The 27,327-nt window shown below is 32.6% G+C and overlaps 5 protein-coding genes across 8 annotated transcripts in view; 3 read left to right on the plus strand and 2 right to left on the minus strand.

The window, feature by feature from the left end:
• The window catches only part of LOC123009883 (WD and tetratricopeptide repeats protein 1-like), a 10,116-nt gene extending 1,754 nt beyond the window's left edge, over nucleotides 1–8,362 (minus strand). The window contains exons 1-9 of one of the 2 annotated variants that reach the window (XM_044406439.1): nucleotides 8,183–8,362; nucleotides 7,929–8,131; nucleotides 7,772–7,883; nucleotides 7,531–7,724; nucleotides 7,303–7,483; nucleotides 6,951–7,262; nucleotides 6,795–6,901; nucleotides 3,148–3,506; nucleotides 2,904–3,100 (exon numbers count right to left, since the gene is read on the minus strand). In XM_044406439.1, coding sequence (XP_044262374.1) covers nucleotides 2,904–3,100; nucleotides 3,148–3,506; nucleotides 6,795–6,901; nucleotides 6,951–7,262; nucleotides 7,303–7,483; nucleotides 7,531–7,724; nucleotides 7,772–7,883; nucleotides 7,929–8,131 — 1,665 coding nt within the window. In that variant the 5' untranslated portion in view covers nucleotides 8,183–8,362. The remainder of the gene's footprint in view (nucleotides 1–2,903; nucleotides 3,101–3,147; nucleotides 3,507–6,794; nucleotides 6,902–6,950; nucleotides 7,263–7,302; nucleotides 7,484–7,530; nucleotides 7,725–7,771; nucleotides 7,884–7,928; nucleotides 8,132–8,182) is intronic. The other variant, XM_044406440.1, reaches the window with a different exon arrangement.
• Nucleotides 8,363–10,765: 2,403 nt separating this feature from the next.
• LOC123009583 (8-oxo-dGDP phosphatase NUDT18) lies at nucleotides 10,766–14,851 on the minus strand. The gene is made up of 4 exons (XM_044405990.1): nucleotides 14,404–14,851; nucleotides 14,075–14,359; nucleotides 11,137–11,413; nucleotides 10,766–11,088 (listed from the first exon to the last, which is right to left on the minus strand). The coding sequence occupies exons 1-4, from the start codon at nucleotides 14,661–14,663 to the stop codon at nucleotides 10,897–10,899; spliced, it is 1,014 nt and encodes a 337-aa protein (XP_044261925.1). The 5' UTR covers nucleotides 14,664–14,851; the 3' UTR covers nucleotides 10,766–10,896.
• LOC123009584 (cyclin-J) lies at nucleotides 11,439–14,071 on the plus strand. The gene is made up of 5 exons (XM_044405991.1): nucleotides 11,439–11,507; nucleotides 11,563–11,670; nucleotides 13,285–13,456; nucleotides 13,504–13,942; nucleotides 13,991–14,071. The coding sequence occupies exons 1-5, from the start codon at nucleotides 11,472–11,474 to the stop codon at nucleotides 14,028–14,030; spliced, it is 795 nt and encodes a 264-aa protein (XP_044261926.1). The 5' UTR covers nucleotides 11,439–11,471; the 3' UTR covers nucleotides 14,031–14,071.
• Nucleotides 14,852–18,211: 3,360 nt separating the features above from the next.
• LOC123010258 (trophoblast glycoprotein) lies at nucleotides 18,212–19,859 on the plus strand. Its single transcript, XM_044406991.1, has 2 exons — nucleotides 18,212–18,384; nucleotides 18,584–19,859. Exon 2 carries the CDS (start codon nucleotides 18,584–18,586, stop codon nucleotides 19,709–19,711), a length of 1,128 nt encoding a protein of 375 aa, XP_044262926.1. The 5' UTR covers nucleotides 18,212–18,384; the 3' UTR covers nucleotides 19,712–19,859.
• A 217-nt stretch (nucleotides 19,860–20,076) lies between these two features.
• The window catches only part of LOC123010255 (pyruvate kinase-like), an 11,536-nt gene continuing 4,285 nt past the window's right edge, over nucleotides 20,077–27,327 (plus strand). Inside the window, exons 1-5 of one of the 3 annotated variants that reach the window (XM_044406983.1) lie at nucleotides 20,077–20,235; nucleotides 21,119–21,251; nucleotides 21,310–21,533; nucleotides 25,432–26,256; nucleotides 26,313–26,535. In XM_044406983.1, the coding sequence (XP_044262918.1) occupies nucleotides 20,215–20,235; nucleotides 21,119–21,251; nucleotides 21,310–21,533; nucleotides 25,432–26,256; nucleotides 26,313–26,535 (1,426 nt within the window). In that variant the 5' untranslated portion in view covers nucleotides 20,077–20,214. Of the gene's footprint in view, nucleotides 20,236–20,578; nucleotides 20,697–20,906; nucleotides 21,064–21,118; nucleotides 21,252–21,309; nucleotides 21,534–25,431; nucleotides 26,257–26,312; nucleotides 26,536–27,327 lie in introns of those variants that run through there. The other 2 variants (XM_044406982.1, XM_044406981.1) reach the window with 2 other exon arrangements.

Raw genomic sequence — 27,327 nt, forward strand, 5'->3', positions numbered from 1 at the left:
AATTTTAAGGTTACTTTTGTAATAATTCAAATACTCATAACGCAATTTTTTCAAATGAAATACCCCAATTTTTATTTTACTAAATAGAAGAGAATTTAACTGTGCATTGATCTGTATTAACATTCCCTATACCTAAATTTAATAATTTTCAAGTTATGGACTTTTTTTTAAGACTACATAAAATTTATTACTAGCCACACCTGTTTTCACAAAATTTGCTATGGAAATCAAAAATGTCAAAATTTTCTCTAAACAAACGTCAACAGTAAATTACTATTTGAGAAATAGAGCCAAAATATGAAGAATCAAAATTATGCATGGTTCTACCATGCGATCATTATTTAAAGCTAAAAAGTAAAAAAAAAATATTTTTGTTTAATGAACGACATCATAATTTTGTTATACTCTCCATAAATACAAAATAAATTAATTAAATCTAAGTTTGAGTAGCTTTGACTCTCCATATTTTGGCACTATTTGTCAAATAACAAGTCACTATCGACGTTTATTGAGAAACAATTTTGACATTTTTTATTTCCATAGCAAACTATACGAAAACGTAATAGATTTTCGACAATCTTAACAAAAAGTCACCATAACTTAAAAATTATTAAATTTAGGTATAGGGAATGTTAATACAGATCGATGCAGAATTAAATTCTTTTCCATTTAGTAAAATAAAAATTGGGATATTTTATTTGGAAAAATTGAATTATGGCTATTTGAATTATTACAAAAGTAACCTTAAAATTTTAGAGTTTGTTAATCTTTTTTTCAAAATTTGAAGACACCGGAAGAAAGATGCCGCCATCTTCGATGAAAGGTACGAAAAATTTTTCCAAAATAACTTCTACGACAAAAGTGTTCAGATAAAAGTTAAAGAAGACGAAATTCCTCACATTTTCTGTATAAACATTTTTTTGTAAGTCTAATGTGTAACGAATTCCAGCGGCGGAAAGATGAACATTTTTCCCATTTTCGACGGTGAATTTCGTAAGAACAAATTACACTTGTTTTTAATGTTTTTATACAGGGATATGTATTTAAAATTATACTGATTTTTTTGTTACATATAGGTTATTCATAAATATGAAGCAATATTTGAACCTCAAAAATGACCTATAAAACGGTGTTAAATAATAACTCGTGTCCTATCTCTACTGATAAGAATTTTACAACCCTCGGAACGTGGGTATGGTTTTTTTTTTGTAGTAACTTCGGAACCATTTGACCAAATATACAGAGTGGTCCAGAAGTCTGGAAACGCTTATTTTCTGGCGAAACTATCAATTTTCTTGGCAGACAAAAATATAGGTGTACAAGGGCTATAAAATTGCTATTCCAAAAAAAAAATTAATATCAATTCATTGTTTATACTTACGAGTTAAACATACTAACAATTTTTTTATAATATACCAGGTGAATAAAAACGTTTTTTGCTTAAACTATTTATTTTTTGAAAAAACTAATTGATGAATGATAAAGTACTATAAAAATGTGATGTTTTTTATGAAGAATAAAATTTTTTGAAATTTCCTTTTGTTTTTGAGTTCTACAAAAAAAAATATTTTTTTTTAATGGCAACCCACTATAAAATCATTTTTCTCATAAAAGCTATACTCTAAGGATTACAACTATCTGCTATATATTAAATTTTTTCAAAAAAAATTTTTCACATAAATTGCAATTTTGACAAAAAAATATCGCATAACTCAAAAACAAAACAAAATTTCGTTCTGAAAATACGATCACATTTTTTATATTACTTTAATTTATATTAATTTTTATTTTCTGGAGGCAAATGATTAAAAATAAAACCGCTTCGTTCCATACTTTATATTCACCCTGTATACATATTAACAATTTTTTTAGACAACGAGCTTGTTATAAGAATTGTTGCTGTGCAATTTTTTTTTGTAAACTTAACACTTTTTGTTAAAAAAATTTTGACTTACAAGTATTAAAGAATTTTTTTTTAAATAAACTACTCGTTTTTTTTAAAATAAATTGATGAATGTTTAAAGGTTGTAAAGAAGCGATGCCAAGATATTTTGTATTTTAATTAATTATTTAAACGTACCACCCCTTGGCCGGTGGAAGAAAGTTTTGACAACAGATAAAGTTTATAATTTTTTTTAACATAAATTGTAACATTTTTTTTGTAAAACAATAAATAGAAAACCGTGTTATTTAAGAAAAAAATATTAATAGTATGGTAATCTCAAATGTTTAAACAATTTTTCTCTATAACATATTTTTTCTTAAACTGTCTAATTTTTAACTTGAACTGAAATTTTTAATTAAGTAGAAATTTGTGATTTGCAATATTTCCTAAAATATGCACGAAGTTGCCAAAATATGCATTTTTTAATCATCAGATATAGAAAACATAATTTTGTTGAATAACAAATATACATTTTGAATATAATCTGAGCCTTATTTATGAATAATTCTATATGTAACAAGAAAAGTCAGTGTAATTTAAAATAGATATCGCTGTATAATTATTCTGTGCAGAAAAAACATTAAAAACAAGTGTAATTTGTTCTTACAAAATTCGCCGACGAAAATGGGGAGTTTTACTATTTTTTAGGAAAAATGTTCATATTTCCGCCGCTGTAACTCGTTACACATTAACATTAGACTTAAAAAAAAATGTTGATACAAAAAATGTGAGAAATTTTGTTTTCTTTAACTTTTATCTTTTATTTTGGAAAAACCTAATTTTTGTATCTTTCATCCAAGATGGCGCCTCGAGCGGTTAAATTATTTTGTTCAAAGTGTGTGGACTTTTTAATTTTTTTAGTGCATTTGATTTGTCTCATTGAGACGAACAAAATGATATAAAATTTGTAAAGTTGTCACCCTGTGTAAGAATAGAAAAAAAAAAAAAAACTGTTTACCTCAGGCCGGGGCGACCATATTTTAACCGCCGTATCTATTCCACTGGACGCTACAACACAGGCACTAGGGTGTGGTTGAATACAATTAACTATCGAATTATCTCCAAAGAGAGCCCTAACCACATTCATACTCTTCTTATCCCATATAAAAATAATCCCTTCGTCCGATCCAGCACAGATATAATTATCACAATCACCTGAAACCAACAAGCCAATATGAAAAAATCAACTCTATTTAAACCACCTAAAAAATTCGCTTCCTTTATGTCAGTCGTAGTATTACAATGTCCTATAAAAATCTTTTCAAAATCGAACGAATCCAATCGTAGCTTCTTCTCATCATCTTCGACTTTCTTCACTCCTGTTTCTTCGAATTTTACGCTATTTTTGAGCGTTTGTAATTCCTCAACGATGAATCTCATCTGTGAGGAAGATTCACATTCGGGGTGGAGTTTTGTAAAGTGTTTTAACCAGGCGTTTGCTTCCTCTTCCCATTTCATGGCTATTAGGCATTTTATTAATCCGATGTAAGCCTGTTTGTGGTCTGGCCAATGCTGAATCACGTGGAGGTAGTCACGTGCCGAAGCGTACAAGTCGCCCATCCTAGCAAAAATCAAATTCAATCTCATTAATGGAAACATTTCTCTTATTTTCATCTTCAATTTTTCTTTTTAATAACACATTTTTCCCATAAGTATAACTGCATTTGTCAATATTTATTCAAAATTATTAAAAATTTCAATTCTTTATTGTTTACCTCAACTTTGACTTTTTCTTTGTACTTTAGACTTTAGGTTCAAATCAATTATTATAAAATTCGATTTTAGTTATACAGGGTGTTCTATTTTTATTGTTACAAATTTAAACAGGTGATAGGATATTCAATTCTAAGACAAAAGTTTCCTATAAACATGTATCGAAAAATTCTTGGTAAGGGAGCTACACCCCATGAAAGGAGACTAATAGGTTTTTGCTAATATTTCAGATAAAATTACAAAATTTGGTACAGATGATAATCTTTATACACCTAAACGAATTCAATCAAATGTCGAAATTTCTAATCAGGGTCGTCCGAAACTGGTGGGGTTTAGGGTAAAAAAATACCCTATCTATTTTGGCTCTAGTTTCTTTAGTTATGCATTGACCAAAATGGTGGTCACTTTGTCACCTTTCGATTTAGGCAAATTCATTTAATTAATGTTATTATTGTTACTGAAATGTAATGTTAATTAGTTGAGGTTGATTAAAAAATATGAATTTCTTGCTTTTATTATTCTGTAAATTCTGATTTATTTGAATGTTGTATTGGTGTGTAACATAAATTTTAAATTAATTTTATTCAAAAACAATAAGTCGTATCGACACAAGAGAGACTTTTCTGTGATAAACTATCGAACTTAAGATTTTGTTGCTGAAAGTACCGAGAAACTAAAGCCAAAATAAATAGGGTATTTTTTTACCTTAAACTCCCCCAGTTTCGTACGTCTCTGATTAAAAATTTCGACATTTGATGTTTGAATTCGTTTAGGTGTATAAAGATTATCATCTGTACCAAATTATGTAATTTTATCTTAAATGGTTTCTGAAATATTAGCTAAAACATATTAGCCCCCTTCCAGGGAGTGTAGCTCCCTTGCCAAGCATTTTTCAATACAACTTTTGTCTTAGAATTGAATATCCTATCATCTGTTTGAATTTGTAACAATAAAAACGGAACACCCTGTATAATAATTGTTATATAAGGTGTAACGAAAAAATGGGGACAAAGAGCCCTGAAATTCCCCAGGTGAAAATACAACGATTTAACCCTTAAAAATTATTTTCGTTTTTAATATCTTTTTTGATAAAATTTAGTACAAGCAATTTGATATCAAAACATAATATTTTGGTGCTATTATTGATGTAAAGTACTTACCTATTAACAACTTTAAGCCATATTTTTGTTACACGTAATACGAATGGCGTATTCAGTTAATAATAATGTAATTAATTATTAATTTGAACAAAAAAATCATAATTTCATTGGCGTCCTCTATAACTTTTAAACGGTGCAACTTGGGTTAAATCGCTTTATTTGGACTCGGGGAATCCCAGGTTACTCTTTGTCCTCATCTTTTCGTTACACCCTGTATTTAAAAGATTCATTCTTATCTAAATACAGCTAAAAACAATACTGACAAGTTAGAATTCAGAAACAGTCAAAAAAAAACATTCCAGAATCTTTTTTCTCCTTTACAAAAATCAATTGTTTTGATCTTATCTTTTTTTAAATCTTGGATTTTTACACATCTTTCCCAAAATCTTGGCTTTTATTAGAAATTAATAAAATTGTACGTAAAAAAAAATATTTTAAGCATTTTTTTGAAGGCCTCCAGTTTTTAAATTATTATTATCAAATCTTTAAACAAACAAGAAATCAGTTTTTCTAAAATCTTAACGTTGTTTATTGTTTCAAAATGCTATTTTTTTCTCAAGATTTTAAACAGTTTTAGTTGTTTTTAATTCATTAGTTTAAAACCGTGTTATAATAGATTTTTGTTCTATTTTAAAATCTTTGGTTCCTTTAAACATACTTCTCAAAATTTCTAATTTTTTGAAAATCTTGACATTTATTATTTTGAAAGATTTTATGTAATTTAAATTTTAGATTAAGAATTTGTTTTAAGATTTCCACATGTCAGTTATACAGGGTGTTTCACACAACTTTACGAGGCTTGCGCCTAATGTACGCACCCAAATATACAAAATTCACAAAAAATACACATTTAATAATTTAATTTTTGGAAACCCATGACAGTAGTTGTCAAACTAACCACTGTTTCATTAATAGTCACAAACTGCAATTTTTCAAAAACAATTATCATTCGTTCTGTTAAGAGACGGCATGAGAATGATTCTAGTTTATCTATTTTAATCATTAACTAATTAAAAATGTTTTTTTTTTTGAAGGGGTGAACAAACTAGAGAAGATTCTACAATTTTTCAAAATTTGTAATCGAGTTCGTGTCGGCATATGTATTATTGATTGCATTTTACAGGCGTAGGCCTCGTAAAATTATGTGAAACACCCTGTATGAGGTGTAGATTTTATTGTTCCAAAATTCTTACTTTTAAACACGTGTTTTTTTTAATTAACTTGATAACTCATCTTTTACCATGTTTCGTTTTCTTCTAATTTTCTATAAATTTTTATCGATTTTGATAAAAAAATATTAACGAGTAATTGAAATTTGATGGTAAATTATCAATTTGGAAACATTAGATTTACAGATTTGTTAACAAAAAATTACTACCTAAACTCACGGCCAATTCATAGTGGCCATTTAATTTATTACAAAGTTGGCAGCCCCTCTAGTGTTTGAGTTGTGTCTATGTTGGTAGCTGAAGTAACTAAATTGTGTCAACAATTGTGACAGGCGCAATAGATTCTATACTGAAGTATTCTAACCCGACTTTTTCAAAATTTTGATAGATCTGTCCCTAAAAAAACAATTGAATGTTTAAAGTCGGATTTACACAACTTAATTTTTATAAATTCACACAGGAAAGTGGCCATTATGAATTGACCGCGACTTTAGGATTTGAACTTTTAGGAAAATTACGTTCGTCATGTTTGTAACTAGAATTTTCAAAAGTAACTTTGTATGCCTAAGGTTGGTTACCCTTTGTTGTTGTCGGTTGACGTTTTCTGTCAACAATCAATTAAATTATAAACAAACTGACAGGTAATTTAACCTACATTTTGACACTAGTACGATATCTTTTGTTTGTCACCAGAAACCAAATCAACCAATTTGGCAACCTATTCACAAATATCCCTAAATCCTAGGGAGTAATGTCTTGTTGATACGACAATAACAGTGATTTTTTAGTGGATTTTTGTTTACATACCACTTCCGTTGGTAGGCTTGCAACGCCCGCCTCATGTAAAAGCAAGCACAGTCCGTATTTTTCTCAAATAGGTCCGCACTGACTCCATTAATTTCAGACAACGCATTCTGAAAAACCATTACATTATCCTAGTGACTTAATTGGGTGCATAAATACCGGTTGGCAACAATTCCTATAGGGTAAATGCGGCCTTTTGGGTAGATTTTGGGGGATTTTAAGTTCGTTAATGTGTCGACTATTATTTACATCAAATAAATAAATCTGTTCTCCCCCGATATTCACCAACATTTCCGAACCAGCGGAATTGAAAGCGATATAAGTCACCGATAATTTGACACTCATAATTCCGGCATTTTCGCGTGCAAGATGGCCGGGGGCGTAATATTGGACACAATCGCTGTTTTGTGGCTGCGGTGACGTCCTTTTCGACGGATTAAATGACAAATTCGCCTGGAAAGAAGGCGAAATCTGAGACTGTTTAAGTTGGTGTCATTTTTGACAGAATTACCATTGACACTTTAATCATCCGTCTGTCATATAAACGTACAAAACAATCATTTGCTCCTATAGCAACATAGTGTGATTTAGTGGGATTCACAGCTATGCATTTGATTTCGGATTTGAAACTTAGGTCGATTAAAACTTTACTTTGCGTGGGACACTCATGGGGTTCCCGCATATCGTATTGCCTGGAAGTGCGTTTAGGGTGTTTGGTGTTGCAAGGTTGGTGACTTACACAACTAAACCATCTTCACCTGCTGACCAGAACAGAGTAGGCTGGTCGGGGGCTGTAGCAAGACGTTTCACTCTTCCTATGTGACATGCGCAATCCAACAAGGGGGCGCTTTTGTCAAGAGCCCCCGAGACACTTTGCACAACCACTCGACAATCTCCAGCTGCAGTCGCAATGACATTTTCATCAGCTAAAAACTGGACAAACGTTCAAACTCGAAAACTAAAATCAGTGCTTCGTTTACTTTAACCGAAAAAATATTGCCAATATGTGGTGTTGGGATTACGTTGATCTGTTTGTGTCTAAAAGGGTCCCAGAGGATGACGTTGGTGTCGTCGGAGCCCGACGCCAGGTGTCTGCAATTGAGTCAGTTTGTTGCAGGATTAAATTGAGACACTTACAGTCCATTAGGGCTCCATTCGAGGCAGTTAACACAGCCCTGGTGCCCCTCAAGCTCCGCCTCGAGTCCTAACCTCTGAATAAAATTATCACTGAATTGCGTGCGTTGTTTGAGTACTTTTGCTGCTTCACAATTAAGTTCCCTGCATTGCATTAACTTTAAAACGTTTCGGTTGCTCTTCCATCCTTTTATTTTGTTTTCCATCTGATTAGCGCTAATCACGATCAATGTTTCACATGCAAGGCCAAAACTCACCTTTGTTTAATCAAATCGTGCATCATAAATACAAATTATTGGAAAATTTCATCACAAGATTGAACTTTACGTGACGATAGAGGCCTGTAATTGTTTTTTGAAAGATGTCAAATGATTACACTCATTTGTTTTTGTTTATGGAGGTCATGGACATCGACATGGCGACGAACTGCACACAGCGAAAATCCCCAGATAGTCAAAAATCACCAAGATTTAATTGTAATTCCAAATTGACGGAATCACCTTTTAGGTACTTTATTAAGAAATTATTTTTCGCTAGCATTATTATCAGATCAGTTTTATAATGTTACTTCTCTTGGGTGGTAATATGCGGATAGCCAACCTTAAAATTACAAAAACACCGGAAATTTTTTCTTTCAAGTTGTCAAGTTACGCATAATATTTTGTTAAATTAGTATTTTGTAGCAGTTTGGAACACACTGTTCCATTTCGAAGATTTTAAATCAGATTCACACATTATTTCAATATTTTCTTTTGACATTTCTGAAATGTCAAAAATCAAACGCCTACCACGTTCAGACTTAACTTTGTTAGAATTTATTTTACTCAAATTTTTGATAAAAATAATGTGATTGTGAATAAAATAGCATACAAACCTCGGTGGTAATGGCATTACCCCTTGTGCTTTATATGTACATAAACACTAGAGATAATGTTATATTTACCACCTCGCATGTAATGTAGTAATACTCATGTTTTTACATTGGAATTTATTAATTTTGCTGCACTATCACACGTTTTCGTTCTTTATTCATGTTCTCAAACGCAAATAATTAAAATTTAAAAGACTGTCAAATTTAAAAAGGGGTGCCAACACTACAGGCTGTTCCGCCTAAACCCCACATTAAAAGTATTGGGAGTTCGAATAATCATATTTGTTTGAAAATTGGTACATAGCCATAAACCATTAAGTCCACCTAAATGAAAATATTTTCAAGATGACGGCACTTCCGCTTATACCGGAAGTCGGTCTCAACTTTCTTATTTTAAATGGAAAGCTATATTTTTTACTGCGTTTTTGGATTAATCGGGTTATTTTAAGGGAGTTTTCATCAGCTTTCCCTATACCTAAATTTAGCCGTTTTTGAAATATTTGGAGTTTTTCAAAAATTTTTGGATCTGCACCTTCCACTTTAAAAATCGGTAACTCTGCTATTTTTTTTAATTTCGAATTCGTTTTTTGGCATTCGAAAGAGAAAGTTTAGATCTTTCTTCCGGTGTCTTCAAATTTTGAAAAAAAGATTAACAAACCCTAAAATTTTAAGGTTACTTTTGTAATAATTCAAATACCCATAACTCAATTTTTCCAAATGAAATACCCAATTTTTATTTTACTAAATGGAAAAGAATTTAATTCTGCATCGATCTGTATTAACATTCCCTATACCAAAATTTAATAATTTTTAAGTTATGGTGACTTTTTGTTAAGATTGTCGAAAATCTATAACGTTTTCGTATAGTTTGCTATGGAAATAAAAAATGTCAAAATTGTTTCTCAATAAACGTCGATAGTGACTTATTATTTGACAAATAGTGCCAAAATATGGAGAGTCAAAGCTACTCAAACTTAGATTTAATTAATTTATTTTGTATTTATGGAGAGAGTAACAAAATTATTATGTCGTTCATTAAAAAAAAATAAATTTTTCTTAATTGTTAGCTTTAAATAATGATCGTATGGTAGAACCTATCAATAATAATTAAGTTTGCATAAGTTTCATTCTTCATATTTTGGCACTATTTGTCAAATAATAAGTCACTGTCGACGTTTATTCAGAAACAATTTTGACATTTTTGATTTCCATAGCAAACTATGTGAAAACGGTTGTGGCTAGTAATAAATTTTCTGTAGTCTTAAAAAAAGTCCATAACTTGAAAATTATTAAATTTAGGTATAGGGAATGTTAATACAGATCAATGCACAATTAAATTCTCTTCTATTTAGTAAAATAAAAATTGGGGTATTTCATTTGAAAAAATTGACTTATGACTATTTGAATTATTACAAAAGTAACCTTAAAATTTTGGGATATGTTAATTTTTTTTCAAAATTTGAAAACAGCAGAAAAAGGATCTAAGCTTTCTCTTTCAAACGCCAAAAAAACGAATTCAAAATCTTAAAAAATGGCAGAGTTACCGATTTTTAAAGTGGAAGGTGCAAACCAAAATTTTTTTGAAAAACTCCAAATATTTCAAAAACGTCTAAATTTAGGTATAGGAAAAGCTGATAAAAACTCCCTTAAAATAACCCGATTAATCCAAAAACGCAGTAAAAAATATACCTTTCCATTTAAAATAAGAAAGTTGAGACCGACTTCCGGTATAAGCGGAAGTGCCGCCATCATGAAAATATTTTCATTTAGGAGGACTTAATGGTTTATGGCTATGTACCAATTTTCAAATAAATACGATTATTGCAACTCCCAATACTTCTAATGAGGGGTTTAGACGGAACACCCTGTATATGGCCATTAATCGTAGATAAAATTTGGTTGTTTTCATTGTTATTGATTTTTTTTTATTTCTATGCTAGGTGTATTGGAATTATGGTAAAAAATAAAATAAAGTTACAATAATTTATTACAATAACATGCACAAACAATAATAAAATACGAAACTATAATTAACAATAGGTTAATCCACAACAATAAAATTTATCCGCTCCTTAACCAAAATTCTGCCAGATTAGCACCTCAACAAATAACATGGATCGGAATGGTGGAATTCTTGGAGGCCACTTTCGCCAACAACCTCTCCCCCAACTCCTTGGAGGCCTCATGCCAGACACACTTCCCAATGATGGGGACTTCCTCCAAAGGCGGCCTAAACGCCACCAACAGCGTCAAACAAGCCCCATCCTTGCGCTCCCGTGGGTCATACTCCACCTGCAACCCCCCTTTTCAAATCCCCCAACTCCGAAAATTCAACCTCACCGAGAGCAACCCGTGCGGCCTGTGCGCCCCCACATCCGCCCCGAACAAATCCACCATAAACCGCTTCAAAGTCGAATGCAGATTCTTCGATGGGTGGATTTCGCAGGTGGGTAAATGCCACGAAGTCTTCTCGCTTATCAAAACGTGGACTCGATTCGTCGATTTTTTCTTTATTACGACGACTAGACGAAGGAGAAGCTTGGAATGGGGCCGAAGACAAGGCAATTGGTCTTTGGGCCAGCCTTGATCGCGACTTTTTCTCCCTTCTTTCAACGCCCTGATAAGAACGAGGGAAAAACTATGAGAAAAACTCCACTTGAGGTACTTTCAACACGATGAAAACACTCATCGCTAACAATTCCGTATTTTATGTAAATAAAATGTAAGTGTTTGTGGTGTGTTTGGTTAAAAAAATTTCAATTTTAGTTACGGAAGGACGTTTATGATAGTTATAAGGAATACCGGGATGATTTTAAACAAGTGGTTAAAGAGAGAGAGCAAAGTAGGAGCAGCTTTTTTCACCAATCACCACAAGTAAGTAAATATACAGGGTGAACCAAACAATTTATAGCCTTATTTAAAAAATCACTGAAAACTGTCTCTTCAGTGTGATTAACAAAATTCTAATCCTCGATTAATAATCTTAATATCATCTTTTTCGTTTTAATGTGCATCAAGTAGGTCTTTAATTTAAAGGCAGATTCACACGAAAAGTGTCATTAATGTCATTATTCAGAACTTTAATCACATCAATATTGAGAAAAACCTTTAAGGGCCAGTTTCATAATCGAACTAAAGGGACTTTAAAATTAAAGTTGCTTTAGAATGTGAAGTTTTTGTCAAGATGTCTGTCACAATCAGCACATTCTAACCGACATTTAATTTAAAGTAATCAATTCGATTATGAAACTGGACCTTAGTTTGCTAATTACCTTGTTAATTTTAGTTATTTCTTGCTACCAATTTTAGGAAAGATTGAGGTTAGGTGAATTTTCGCATGGTTGCCACCTCAAAATGGCCACTTTCAACGAGTACTTTGATGCACATTAATATGAAAATGAGTATACCAGGTGAATAAAAAGTACGGAATCAAGTAAATTAAGCACTTTACGAAAAAAATAATTAGTGTAGCGTAAAGTACAATTAAAATGTGATCATTTATCAAGAATAACATTTTTCGAAATTTTTTTTAGTTTTAGAGTTCTCGAAAAAAAATTTTTTTTTTAATGGCAACCCACCATGGTAATTTTTTCATGATGAAATGCATGAAACAACCACTTCGGTTAAGTTCGGAAAATCTTCGTGATTAGCTCGGAACACAACTTTAACAATTAATTTAAAAAAAAAGTATTGGCCAAAAAACAATTTTACTTAATTAGAGGTCATTTTAAGATCATAATCTTGGTGGGTTGTCATTTAAAAAAAATTTTTTTTTCCAGAACTCGAAAACTAAAAGAAATTTCGAAAAATGTTATTCTTGATTAATGGTCACATTTTAATTGTACTTTACGCTACACTAATTATTTTTTTCGTAAAGTGCTTAGTTTACGAAAAAAACGCTTGGTTCCATACTTTTTATTCACCTGGTATGTAATTAAGTTGGCAAAATTTTTTGTTACCGTGTGACCAATGATTCAATGCAATTATTTAAGACAAGTGCTATAAAAATGACAGATCTCATATCCATCATATTTACATTAATCAGTGTTGCCAACTTAATTTTACAGCATATTTTTTTCGGTTTGTTGTGTATTAATACAGATTTGTCAACAAGAAATTACCACCGCGGTCAATTCATAGCGGCCATTCAATTTATTGCAAAGTTGGCAGTCCTTGGCCCGCCACCGCTAGGTGTGTGGATTGTGTTTAAGTTGGTAGCAAACGTAACTAAATTGTGTCAATGCGAATTGTCATTTTTGATAGATATGTCCCTAAAAAAACAATTGGATGTTTAAAGTCAGATTTACACAACTCAATTTTTACAAATTTGCCACTATGGACACGTGACTTAACCTAAATTTTTGACACAAGTTACGATATCTTTTGTCACTAAAATCCAACCTAACCAAATTTATGGCAACCTATTCACGAAAATTCCCAAATCCTTGGGAGTAATTTCTTGTTGATAGGATAATAATGCATTTTTAGATCTATTATAGGCCATTTTTGGTCGGCTACATTACCAAAATTTGCAGTAAAAAATCACTGAGTCAGGGTTGTCTACATTTGGCTGTCTATATTTTAGACATGTTTATGGACCAACACCATATAATCCCCGAAAAACTGCTCTTGGTAGCAAACGTGTGTCTCATAATGGCCGGTATAATTTTCACTTGTTCGCCAAAAAGCAAAAATTTTTTTTTTTAGCAAAACACGAAGAAAACGCACAAAAAATCCCCAGATCTAGTGAACTAAATCATTTAGTTGACAATCAATACCCAATCACTGATTACATAAAGTTGGAACATTACTTAACCATTCATTTTTTTCAACATGACATAAAACTTCAGTGTGCTGTGCATTACGTATTTTATTTCATGCAAGAATTTCTAACTTTTGAGGATCTAGACAACGGAAAAAATTTGCGTACTTTATTTTATGATTTTCATGAAGCTGTTAGTGTCCATTTGGATAAAATAATCGAAGATGTGCATTATATGCAGTTGTACCAACCGTCGAAACTGGCAGCTGCAATAATCGCAGCAGGCCGTTCTGACATTGGATTAACTCAGTGGACCAAACAATTGGAGAATTTAACCGAATACAAAGTAGATGATTTGGACGAAATCGTAGAGAATTTATTGGAGTATGTGATAATTTACGAACACTCTGTATACTAAATTATAATTTTTAGGAAAAAACAACTGAGATGTCTGCATTGTGACTTTGAGTAGTGTACTACCAACCCCAAATAAAAAAATCCCTAAATAGTAAATACCTGGTTCTGTTAATTAAATCCATGATATCGGTGGCCCTCAAGGTTAACTCCCCCAAATTAGCCACCCATTTCGCCTGGAGAGACTCCTTGTCGGCCTCAGCGGGCGTCTTGAGTTTGCCCCCCGTCACCACCCCCGTCAAAACATACCGCAACCACGACCCCCTAGCACACTCGACCATTACCAAAGTGGTGCATTGCACATGCAGCCCCGTCTCCTCCAAAACCTCTCGCTGCCCCGCCTCGCTAATAGTCTCGCCCTTCTCGATGCGCCCCGCGGGTAAATACCTAAAAAAAAATTGCAAAAACACACCAAGGGGGCCAAACCCTACCATTTTCCCGCACACGACTCCTTCGCTTCCTGCATCATGAGCACCTCATTCTGGTCGTTGATGAGCACCACTGCCACGACATAAGTGACAGTTTCCCCGATGACCGGCTTGAAATTGGGGCTCACGGTGGGCTGCACCCCCTGGCTTTCACAAGCTGCGTTCTGTTCTTCGAGAGAGAAGTCGCAGATTTCCGATTCTTCGCCCTCGAGGGGGAGCCCATGGAGGACTCGGTCCAAGCTGAGTTCGACTGAGTCGGGCATTTTGAGGTTAGGTTTGATCACATGTAATTACGCGAAATAATTGGTCGAAATAAACTATTTGTTGAATTTGAATGGAATGTTTGAAATGACATGACTAATAAACACTACGTTTTCATATTGTACAGTGACGTTCGTGACATTTCTGGGCTGTACAGGAAAATGAGCGGCGTTGCCAACTCCACAAAAATAATTTCGCATTTTTTCAAATTTCAAATTATTGTGATGATTTACTGAATTGTCACAAGTTAACCAGACAATTGTGTACTATTTGCAATATTTTACTTAACAAAAAAATAATATTTTGTGAGGTTTTTTGTGAGTAGTGTCAAATGTCAAAATTTGAATTTTTACATTTTTTTCATTTTTACTACCATTCGCTACATTTTTTGTCATCACTCTTTCTGTGGTGGTTCTAGGCGTTAACAATTGTGTAAAAAGCCAAATGCTTGACAAACCAATCTAGAAAAAAATCACATTTCGATTTTCTTCCTTTGAGACAGGGATTTCGAAGAGTGTTTGGCAACGTTCCTTGAAGAAACCGCTCATTTCTTGTCGTTTTACGCGTTTATGGTTCTGCAGGAGGCGTAACGGAACCGTTTTGCTGCAGGTGAACACATTCCTCACTCTAAAACTTGTTTCCTCACCTGAGGCGCGCCCCTGAATACAAATACTTTTGTAAACAGCTAGATGTCTCGCTGCCGGGGGCTAAAAGTCTAAATACTATGCGAGTTGACTATTTTCTGTAGTAAAACTTTATGTTGATATTGGAGTTTTTTAGTTTCTTTACTTATTCATTCAATAATCTCACTCAGGAAATTATATAACGTGTCTAAAGATTATGAAATACCTACGTTGGTAGCATACGTTATTCTAGAGTACAATAAAAATGAAGAGGATGTGGGCACGGAACTTTGACATAAAAATGTAAAACGGGCCTTAGGCAACTAACCTCACTTTCGGTTTTTATAATTTTTATCCTGACAACTAGAGAAAAAATGACAACAAATCAAAATAATTTATTCAATTTATATAAAAACACGTATTGCTGGCATTATTGTTTCCGAAAATCGACGCCAAACAACTAAAACTTTTAAATTTTAGTTTCAAACGTCAATCATAATGACAATAAAGCGTGACTTACATTGACATTTTTTGAACTGACATAAATTTGATGTCAAAAATTCCATGTCCGCCAGTGTAGTTTATTATATCATTTTTGGAATTACACTTTTTGAATTCAGTGACATTTTGCAACGCAAAATCTTGTGAAATATTTATAAAATTGGTTATAATTTTCTTTTATTTTTTATTGCTTTTTTCAAGACCTATGTAAAGTTGTGAAAGTAAACTCTAAAACCACCTTTATATTAATAACCTCATTTTTTTTGTCATGTTTATGTCATTTTAACTTATTTACTTTCAAAATTGTGATTTGTGTAACGAGTAGTAATTACACTTAGTTGAATTAACAAATTTCCCAAGACAGACAAATTGTCGAACAGTTTTAACAACAAAAGCAAAGTTTAATTGTCAAATGTCATTCATGATGACAGTAAAAGGTAGTTTACAGTGAATTTTTTAAAGTGACAGAAAAATACCGCCCGAAATTTCAATTCCGCAACTGTACACATTTACAGTAATAGAAATAACATAATTATTTCGAGTGAACAAAGATTTATTTAAATTTATAAAGTGGGTTAAGGTCACTGAATATTCATTGATGAAGTAACAAGAAATACCGCAATAGTAATAAAGAAATTCTCTATTATTTTTTAAAAATGCCATTTCACTTCAGGCAAAAAATAACTACCGACAACCAAAAGTGTGATAATAAAATGATTAAAATAACAATTAGGACTTTAAAATAGGTTGGCAACGCTTAAAAATCGATTTTCAACGTGATGTGTCTGAAATCTTAAAATATTAGTCAATAAAACCAGTATTCCGTTGGCAAATTTGGAAGAAGTTCCCTAAAATTAGTTGTCAAAATTCTCTAGAAATTCCTAGGCATTGCCAAATCCATTTATAATCGTTTACATATTAATGTGTATTGAAATGGATCATTTTAAGGTGGCAACCATGCGAAAATTCAAACAATCCCAACCTCAATCTTCCCTAAAAAATATTTTCTCAGATAAGTATGTGTACCCCAGTTTTTGAGGTAGCAAAAAATAATTAAAAATTAACATCTAATTAACATAGGGTGGCAAACATAACGATTTTTGTCATTATTGATGTGATTATTTTTGTTCTCAATGACATTATTGACACTTTTTATGTGTGAATCGGCCTTTAAATTAAATATGCATTTAGACTTCTACAACCCTTGATGCACATTAATATGAAAAAGAGTATGTATAAGAATTTCAAAAAAAGTTTATTTAAACATTTTTGATTAAACAAATAATATAACAAATGAAACATAACATTCTCAATTAATGTAAAATATATTCTGAACAAACTAAATACATATTATTAATTTAACTAAAGAAAACAGAAACTAATAAAAATTTCATATAATAATAATTCGTAATAATATAAAAACTAAGTATATGTAAGCATACAGAGTGCGCCAGAACTCGCGCTCCAGAGAAAAATTTCATGTAAGATAATATACTATCTAAAAAATTCTCTGTCAAAAAAATTTGACATTTATTTTTTGACATTTGACATTTTTTTATGTTTATTTAATGATACTGATGATCTTGTATATGTTTTTTTTTTAACAATTATTTAATAAAGTTACAAAAATTTTGCTAATAAAAACCACAAATAACATGTATACAATTAATAGTATAAGACTAAAAAAAATATATTTCGTTGTTCATTTTTTTTAACACAGTAGAATCGTTATCTTGTTATCTTTTAGCAACATTTTTGTTTGCAGAAAACCACTTAATGTTTCCACTGAAAGTTTATTTCGAATTTTGGTTTTATTTAAATTAATTGTAGAAAAAATTCTTTCTTACGTTTTCTTTTGGTTTGATAAAGAATATTCTTCGATGTCTTTGGAAGATGTCATTTCAACACCTTGAAAGCAGTTTAAAAAGAAAAAGGAGTAAAAAGCTACAATATTAATAAAAACAGTACAATTTATTTTCGAATTCTTTAAAAAAGTTTAAAAATTAAAAATATAAAACTGCCACACATACGTTATTAACACACTTCAATTTTTAACTTTTAACAATTTTTTTGTACATATTAGGTAAACCGTACTTATTCGTACTATCAACTTTTTTTTACATTTCAATCTGAATTATTAAAAAGAATAAACATGAAACCTTGAACACAAAAACAAACAAAAAAGATCTAAAAAAAATCCCTAGATTTTGTGTAAAAAAACTGAAAAAATCCCTTTATCCCTTAGACAGTTTAAAAGTCCCTAGATTCGGGCAAACTTCCTAGCCCTGGCAACCTTGGTTAACACCTAATTTTTTTCAAGAAAGGAAATCCTTAACTTAGCAAAATTAAGTGGTCAATTAATTAGAAATTGTAAAAATTAAAAAAATTAGTGGCAGGTATGCAACCAACAATACACCACGATGTTACTTTCTTATCCCACCTGTTGCTTCACCTGACTCTTCTCCCACCTGCGTCATGCGTACCTGTTCTAAAAATGTTGCTTTGTAGTCTGCATTGCATACAAAGTCGTCTTTTGTAAACAAACATCCACTTGAATCATCAAAAATCATCAGTTTGCACACCCTTAACGACCCTCAAGGTAAGTCTCAATTTCACTCAAGAAGCACCGCCCAAAACCAGTCCATCCCACTTAAATGCACGTGAGGACCTTATTTGGGAAATACCTCACGGTCAAATCGGATTTCCCCAATTATTATTACGAGGGGAAAGTCACAAAGCTTGGTTTTTGGTGGTGTTAAGGTATTTTAATTAGTGGAGGTTTATGGTGTCATTGTTAGATGCAGCGCCCCCTTCTCGTAGTGCTCTTCGCCACCCTTGTCACTGCCAATGTCAACCAATGCCGGTCGCAGCTCCTCAAGGGGTGCGATTGCGGGAAAATCTACTTCGAATCGCAGACTTTATTCACCGTGAATTGCACGAATCTCTCATTTCGCAACACTGACATGCTCCAGGAGCTCCCGGAGGAGACCCAGATGCTCATTTTCACCGGAAATCACATCCCGGTGCTCGAGATGAACGTCTTTGGGGAGGATTTGGACCTGAGCGAATTGAAAATCGTGGACATGAGCAACAATGGGATCAGGGAAATCAAGGGTAAAGCCTTCCATCATGTCCCAAGTGTGCAAAGATTGATCCTCAACCACAACAACATCTCAATAGCGAACGAAGACGATGGGAATTTTCACCACCCTCGAGTTTTCTCAAATTTTTACAACTTGAAAGAGTTGCATTTGACGAACGCTTTTGCTGATAACACCGACGCGGCTTTAGCTAACGACTTGCATGACATTTTTGTTAACAGTAATTTAACCAAGTTGTACAAACTTCATTTAGAACAAAACGAGATCAAATTCTTCAAAGACGAGAACGTTTTCTGTGATTTACCCGATTTGCATGACATTTATCTAGGTGATAACAATATTCCCAAACTCAACTTCAATTTGAGGTGTTTGAAGAAGTTGAGATACTTGGATTTGGAAAATAACAATATTACCAAGTTTAGCGAGGCCGATTTGAGCGATTTTGATAGTTTGGTGGCACCCACCAGGCATTTTACACTGGAAATCCGGGGAAATCCCTTCAGGTGTGACCAAGCTATCAGAAATTTGTACAATTGGCTCCTCAAAACACAAGTTGAAGTGCGGAACAAAGACCATTTGGAGTGCCACCAAGCCAAATATGGCAACAAATATATTCTCAACTTGAAAAACTTGGCTGCAGCTAAACATGCCAAAATTTCACAAGGCATAACTGTCTTATTAATCGTTTTAACCATAGTTTTACTAACTCTACTAGCCACTTATGCGTATTTGAAGAAAGATAAAGTTAAGACTAGATTTGGGCCTGTCGTTGAGGCCTTGACGAGGAAAGTGCATTACACAACGATAGATTCCCAAGATGTCTGATCTCTAATTGTGTTCCTAACCCGAAATTTTGTGATTTTGTGTGTATATAAACCTAAAAAGTGTAAATAACAAATCGCTTTTTAAATTTTCGTAATTTAATGTAATTGACTCGATTGTATTTTATACATTTTTATTAATAAAATAAGTTTTATTATTTGTTTTTGTTATATCATAGCGTAGTCACGTGTCACACGTGTGACCTATTGATAAAATTCTTCCTTCATTCTTGTACAATTTGATAATCACACTTCTGATGAATCACAGAGTCTACTGTAACAAATGACAGTCGGCCAATCAAATCCCACTCCAGTTCCCAAACCGGCCAATCACCAATCAACGAAGAAAGCGTCGACCAATCAGACACTTTACACGTCTTCACGGTGACCTTCCATGACCTCTACCTGTCATTTGAGATCAAGTCGAATAAGTAGGCTGTGCAAATTCGAATTTTGATCAATTTTGCCACATCTGAACCATCAACAAGTGTTTAAGTGACCGACTTAATGGCAAGTCCCCCGAAAAAGGTACGTAACCCCATTATAACCCCCAGTTTGGGTGCTCACCCAATTGGGCGTCCGGGTGTGAAACTTGACTTGATTTGGGCCCCCCAGTGTGACGATTCAACACCACGCTACTCGAAGTGGTTTTATAGCAAAACTTTTGTCAAATTTTGTCAGCTGTCAAATGTCAAAAAAGTGGATTAACAGCTAAAATTTTGTCATGTGAATTCATGTGTAAAATTCCGTTTCTAGGAGAAAATGCGTCGCTGAACCTGAAATTGATTAATTTAATAATTTGGAACAATGATTTTGATTGAAATTGTTGGGGAGTGGCAATAGATGGCGTTGGGTTGGCAGACCTGACCGAATCACGTGACCTGTCACTTGTCAAGTGTCAATTTAAATTTTGAAAATCGCAATTAGAGATGTTTAAAGAGCAATTTTTGGATTGTTGTCAGCCGGGGTCGACCGCAGCGGAGGCCAAGGTAAATTTGGGGGTGTTTTCGGGGTGAAAAACCTCAAATGGTCCCAATTGCGTAACCTAAAAAATTCGAAATGGGGTCACTACTTGGTCTAGAGCTTAGTTCTATTAATAAAAACGAATTTATCGCACTTACGTGGCTTCGGGACTTATTGTCGCACACCCCTGGTGCGAAATCGGTGTTTTTTGATGAAAAATCTATAAATAAAGCGCTTGAACAAATGCTAGTGCCAGCTTTCCTCCTTTGTGGTGGGAGAAGTGTTTGCAAGGGCAAATCAAGTGCGTTCGTGGTATTGATTGAAAGCTGTGCGTTAAGATTTCCTTGTAGAAAAATGGTTTTTACGACAATTTACGACAATTACGACCGCGAGGTTGACTACGTTCCGAATTTTCATTTAATTTTCTACCATCGTGTCCTTTTTTCAGATGGCTTCTTCAAGTGTTCCACCCCTTCAGAGGGAGGCGGCCGACGCGAGCACCCATCTCGACCACATGTGCGCCCTCGACATCCAATCCAAGGCCCCCTTTGTGCGCCTTTCCGGCATTATTTGCACCATTGGTAAAAACGGAATTTTGAAAGTGAAAATGTCACATTTTCTTTCATGCGGTTTTTTCAGGTCCGGCTTCGCGTGATCCAGCAGTTTTGGAAAAAATGATGGAAACTGGGATGAATATTGCACGGTTGAATTTCTCGCATGGCTCGCATGAGTATCACGCCGAGACTATTAAGAATATTAGGACTGCGGTGGCGAATTATAGTAAAAAAATTGGAATGTCGTATCCTTTGGCCATTGCTTTAGATACGAAAGGGCCGGAAATCAGGACCGGGCTGCTCGAAGGGGTGAGTTTTTTCAAAATCAACCACTTGAATCGTTATCTGTGCAAATAATTCTAGTAAATACCCGATTTTTTTAATGAGATGAGTGCATTTTAATACCTGTGCGTGATAAAATGAACAATTCAATGTCATAAAGATAATTGTAGCACAATGTCTGGGTATCTAGAAAAAAGATTAAATATTCTGTTATAAAACTGTTATGATTATGGCATATTTTCACTAATTTATTTGCTAGGTTGCTGATAGTGACCATAAATACGGGAAAAATTTAAAATTCAAAATGATATGGCGACAAATATTTATTGTTACGACTTTTTAGGATAAGTCATTTAATCTTTGTGATGTTTTTACCACAATATTACAATTACAAATATTTTTTTTTTATGAATTGTTGTGGTTTCTTGCATTCTAAAAAATTGAAAAGTATTATTTCAAGGTTTCAAAAAAAAAAAAATGAGTAAGGAGTAAAAAGAAGAGAATGTGTGACGTTTGTCTGTTTCTGTTTAGAAATTAATTATTTTTAATGAACTATAATACATTTTTAAATTTTTTTTTGTTTACTCTTCTTGTTCTTGTGGATTTAAAATAGTTATTTTGCCTTGTCTCAATTATTTTTCAGGTCTGAGACCGAATTTTGCGGCACGAAGCGAAGCTGAGTGCTGCAGTGGAGGTCGAAGACCTGAAAAATAAATATCAAATAACATTTTTCATGATCGTCAGCGAAATTTCATAAAAAACGTGAATTTATTGAAAATTTTGAGGTTAATTTTGACATATGTCAAATCAAGTATACAGGGTGCACTAGAACTTGCACCCCAGAAAAAATTTTCAAGTAGGTAGATACCAGGAACACGGAAAAAATATTTAAATTTATTTATTATTATCTGTGCAAATAATTCTAGTAAATAGCACAATGTCTGGGTTTCTAAAAAAAAGAATACGGGAAAAATTCAAAATGATATGGCGACAAATATTTACTGTTACGACTTTTTAGGATAAGTCATTTAATCTCTGTGATGTTTTTACTACAATATTATAATTACAAATTATTTTTTATGAATTGTTGTGGTTTCTTGCATTCTAAAAAATTGAAATTATTATTTTAAGGTCTAAATTAGGTTGTAGAATTCAAAAAAAAAATGAATCAGGAGTAAAAAGAAGAGAATGTGTGACGTTTGCCTGTTTCTGTTTAGAAATTAATTAATTTTGATGAACTATAATACATTTTTAAAAATTTTTCTTGTTTACTCTTCTTGTTCTTGTGGATTTAAAATAGTTATTTTGCCCTGTCTCAATTATTTTTCAGGTCTGAGACCGAATTTTGCGGCACGAAGCGAAGCTGAGTGCTGCATTGGAGGTCGAAGGCCTGAAAAATAAATATCAAACAACATTTTTCATGATCGTCAGCGCAATTTCATAAAAAAACGTGAATTTATTGAAAATTTTGAGGTTAATTTTGACAGATGTCAAATCAAGTATACAGGATGTACCAGAACTTGCACCCCAGAAAAAATTTTCAAGTAGGTAGATACCAGGAACACGGAAAAAATGTTTAAATTTATTTATTATTATCTGTGCAAATATTTCTAGTAAATACCCGATTTTTTTAATGAGATGAGTGCAATTTAATACCTGTGCGTGATAAAATGAACAATTCAATGTCATAAAGATAATAATTCTAGTACCATGTCTGTGTCTATCTAAAAAAAAGATTAAATATTCTGTTATAAAACTGTTATGATTATGGCATATTTTCACTAATTTATTTGCCAGGTTGCTGATAGTGACCATAAATACGGGAAAAATTCGGTTATGGCAGTAATTCAAAATGATATGGCGACAAATATTTATTGTTTACGACTTTTTAGGATAATCATTTAATCTCTGTGATGTTTTTACCACAATATTATAATTACAAATTATTTTTTTATGAATTGTTGTGGTTTCTGGCACTCTAAAAAATTGAAGATTATTATTTCAAGGTCTAAATAAGGTTGTAGATTAAATGAATTCAAAAAAAAATATTTTCTCGAAAAAAAAAATCAAAAACCACCAAATTGGTTAAAAATAGTTCTATTTGTTTTTTTACAAAATACTACTAAACAGAGTCGAAAATGACAACTTATTTTGTTTTTTTTTGAATGCTTTTTCAGCTAGAAACGCAAAATTTGTCAAAAACAAGCCACAAATTTAACAAAGTAGCCCAAAAACGGCGTTTTTTGTCTTCTTGAGAGATAAAAACACAAAAAATTAAAAAAAAAAAAAATTGAGCAAAATAAGACAAAAAAAGGCCGAGAAATCAAAACTTGGTCAAATATACTTTTAAGCAGTTTTTTCGCCAGATTTCGCTAAAACAAGTCTATAAAATTATATTATTTTTGTATTTTTCGAGCGTTTTAGTACGTTTTTCAGCTAGAAACGCAATTATTTCGCAAAATTTTGTTAAAAACAAGCCAAAAAAACGCAGGATTAGGCCGAAAATAATATAATTATATTCATCATTTTTCGAGAGTTCAAGCAGATTTTTAAAGTGAAAACTGTTTTTTCACGAGAGTTTATCACAGCGTGTCAAAAATCACTAAATTGTTATTAAAAAAATTATGTTGTGATATTTTTACCCAACTCTCTTAGGTTTTAACTTGATTATTTCGTCAAATTTTCTCGAAAAAAAAAATCGAAAACCACCAAATTGGTTAAAAATAGTTCTATTTGTTTTTTACAAGATATTACTAAACAGAGTCGAAAATGACAACAAATTTTTTTTTTAATGCTTTTTCTGCTAGAAACGCAAAATTTTGTCACAAACAAGTCACAAATTTAACAAAGTAGCCCAAAAGCGGCGTTTTTTGTCTTCTTGAGAGATAAAAATACATAAAAAAAGTTTTTGAGCAAAATAAGACAAAAATAAGCCGAGAAAACACAAAACTTGGTCAAATATACTTTTAAGCAGTTTTTTCGCCAGATTTCGCTAAAAGAAAGTAAATTAAGTCTATAAAATTATATTATTTTTGTATTTTTCGAGCGTTTTAGTATGTTTTTCAGCAATTATTTCGCAAAATTTTGTTAAAAATAAGCCAAAAAAGCAGAATTATGCTGAAAATTATATAATTATATTCATCATTTTTCGAAAGTTCAAGCAGATTTTTAAAGTGAAAACTTTTTTTTTTCACGAGGAGTTTATCACAGCGTGTCAAAAATCACGAAATTGTTATAAAAAAAAAAGATTAAGTTATGATATTTTTACCCAACGCTTAGGCTTAACTTGATTATTTCGTCAAATTTTCTCGAAAAAAAAATCGAAAATCACCAAATTGGTTAAAAATAGTTCTATTTGTTCTTTACAAGATATTACTAAACAGAGTCGAAAATTGACAACTTATTTTGTTTTTTTTTTTCGAATGCTTTTTCAGTTAGAAACACAATTATTTTGCAAAATTTTGACAAAAACAAGCCACAAATTTAACAAAATAGCCCAAAAACCGCGTTTTTTGTCTTCTTGAGAGATAGATAAAAACACACAAAGTTTGAAAAAAAAGTTTTTGAGCAAAATAAGACAAAAATAAGCCGAGAAAACACAAAACTTGGTCAAACATACTTTAGGGCGTTCTAGTCATTTTTTGGAAATCGGATAAAAAATTTCAATTTTACTCACTAGTTTCTATAACAATATTACTTAATAAATAGAATGCCATTTCAAATAATGTAAAAGTGGAGAAGTTAATTGATTTTTTTTAAGATAAACTTCTACTTTGCATTTGGTTAGGAATAATTCCCAACGCAAAACATTAATTAGTTTCGCCAACATTAAACAATAATCAACGTCTTGTTAATTAACAAAATCAACATGTTTTTAAAATATTTGCAGACTTGTCCTTGACATTAATTATTATTTTTTTATCAGGGAGGTTCGGCGGAAGTCGAGTTAAAAAGAGGCGAAAAAATCACCCTGACAACAAACAAAGCCTATGCTGAAAAAGGCAATGCGAAAATCGTTTACGTCGATTATGACAACATCCAAAAAGTCCTAAAAGTTGGTAATCGTGTCTACGTCGACGACGGCCTTATGTCACTCGTTTGCAACGAAATCAAAGGCACTGACTTGATTTGCACCATCGAAAACGGCGGTATGTTGGGAAGTCGCAAAGGTGTCAACCTTCCAGGAGTCCCAGTCGATCTTCCTGCCGTTTCCGAAAAAGACAAATCCGATTTGAGATTCGGTGTCGAACAAGGTGTCGATATGATTTTCGCATCGTTTATCCGAAACGGAAATGCCCTTAATGAAATCCGTAATATTCTCGGTCCTGAAGGTAAAAACATCCTTATTATATCGAAAATCGAAAACCAACAAGGTATGCAAAATCTGGATGAGATTATCAAGGCCAGTGATGGTATTATGGTCGCTAGAGGTGATTTAGGTATTGAAATACCAACCGAAAAAGTTTTCCTCGCTCAGAAAGCCATGATTGCTAAGTGTAATAAAGTTGGTAAGCCTGTGATTTGTGCCACACAGATGTTGGAAAGTATGGTAAAAAAGCCACGACCGACAAGAGCTGAGAGTTCGGATGTGGCAAATGCCATTTTGGATGGGGCTGATTGTGTGATGTTGTCGGGTGAGACGGCCAAAGGGGATTATCCATTGGAGTGTGTCCTAACTATGGCGAATATTTGTAAAGAGGCCGAAGCGGCAATTTGGCATAAACAATTGTTTCAAGATCTTACAAGCAAGGTTTGGAGGGTTTGAAAAAATGGGGGGGTGAATTGTTTTAATGTTGGTATTTGTAGGCGGTACCTCCTGTAGATGCAGCACATACTGTTGCTATAGCTGCTGCTGAGGCTGCATCCAAGTGTTTAGCTGCTGCTATTATTGTTGTTACGACGTCAGGACGGTCAGCACATCTCATTTCGAAATATAGACCGAAATGTCCGATTATTGCTGTCACTAGAAATGGACAAACGGCAAGACAGGCACATTTGTATAGGGCGATTTTGCCACTCCATTATGAAGGTGAGAAAAAAAAAATGAAGAAAGTGAAAGTCCAAAATGTGTGTTTGAAATATGACGTTTCAATCCAATTTCTTCAGATTCAACAGGTCTACAAATAGAAATAAACCATTGAAACGTCGTATTTAAAACACATTTTGGACTTTATTTGGAATAACCTTGACAATCTTTATTCTTACATCCACAGAAATCGTACCTTTTTTGTATTTTCTTTCTTTTCCTATAGTATTTGTAATAAGCTTTTTATTGTTGGATTACAAGTATTCAGGGTGAACCAAAAGTGATGCACAAAATTCATATTTTTATTTTGGTTCATTTTTCAAAAAAAATCCTTAAACAGCTCGATTTTATTTTTATAAATGCATAATTAATTTAAATTCAACCACTTTACTAATTGCTTGGAAAAAAATGCAAAAATGTTGAGATTTATATTCTTAATAAGCTGTGAAAAACAAACGATTAATTTTATTATTATTATTATTATTTTTGAGAACGCTGCGAATACGGTTGAAGATACAAAAAAAGTGTAGAGAATTAAATTTCCCACAAAAAAGTCCGCGAGACCATATTTCTATCTTCAACTGTTTAGGTTTAAATTAATTTTGTTTCTTGACCACCGGTAAAAATGGCCCGATTTCGTCGCTTGAGCGTCTTTGAACGCCTTTAGGACCTAAACCATTGAAGATAGAGGCATCATCTCGCAGACTTTTTTCTTGGAAATTTCATTCTCTACAACTTTCTTTTTTATATTTTTCTTGTATCTTTAACCGTATTCGCAGTATTTTCAAAAATATG

Source organism: Tribolium madens, unplaced genomic scaffold (genome assembly GCF_015345945.1).
Source record: "Tribolium madens isolate multiple individuals breed KSU strain unplaced genomic scaffold, Tmad_KSU_1.1 Scaffold_7;HRSCAF=85;Tcas5.2_LG10, whole genome shotgun sequence".
In the NCBI taxonomy this organism is placed as follows: Eukaryota; Metazoa; Arthropoda; class Insecta; order Coleoptera; family Tenebrionidae; genus Tribolium; species Tribolium madens.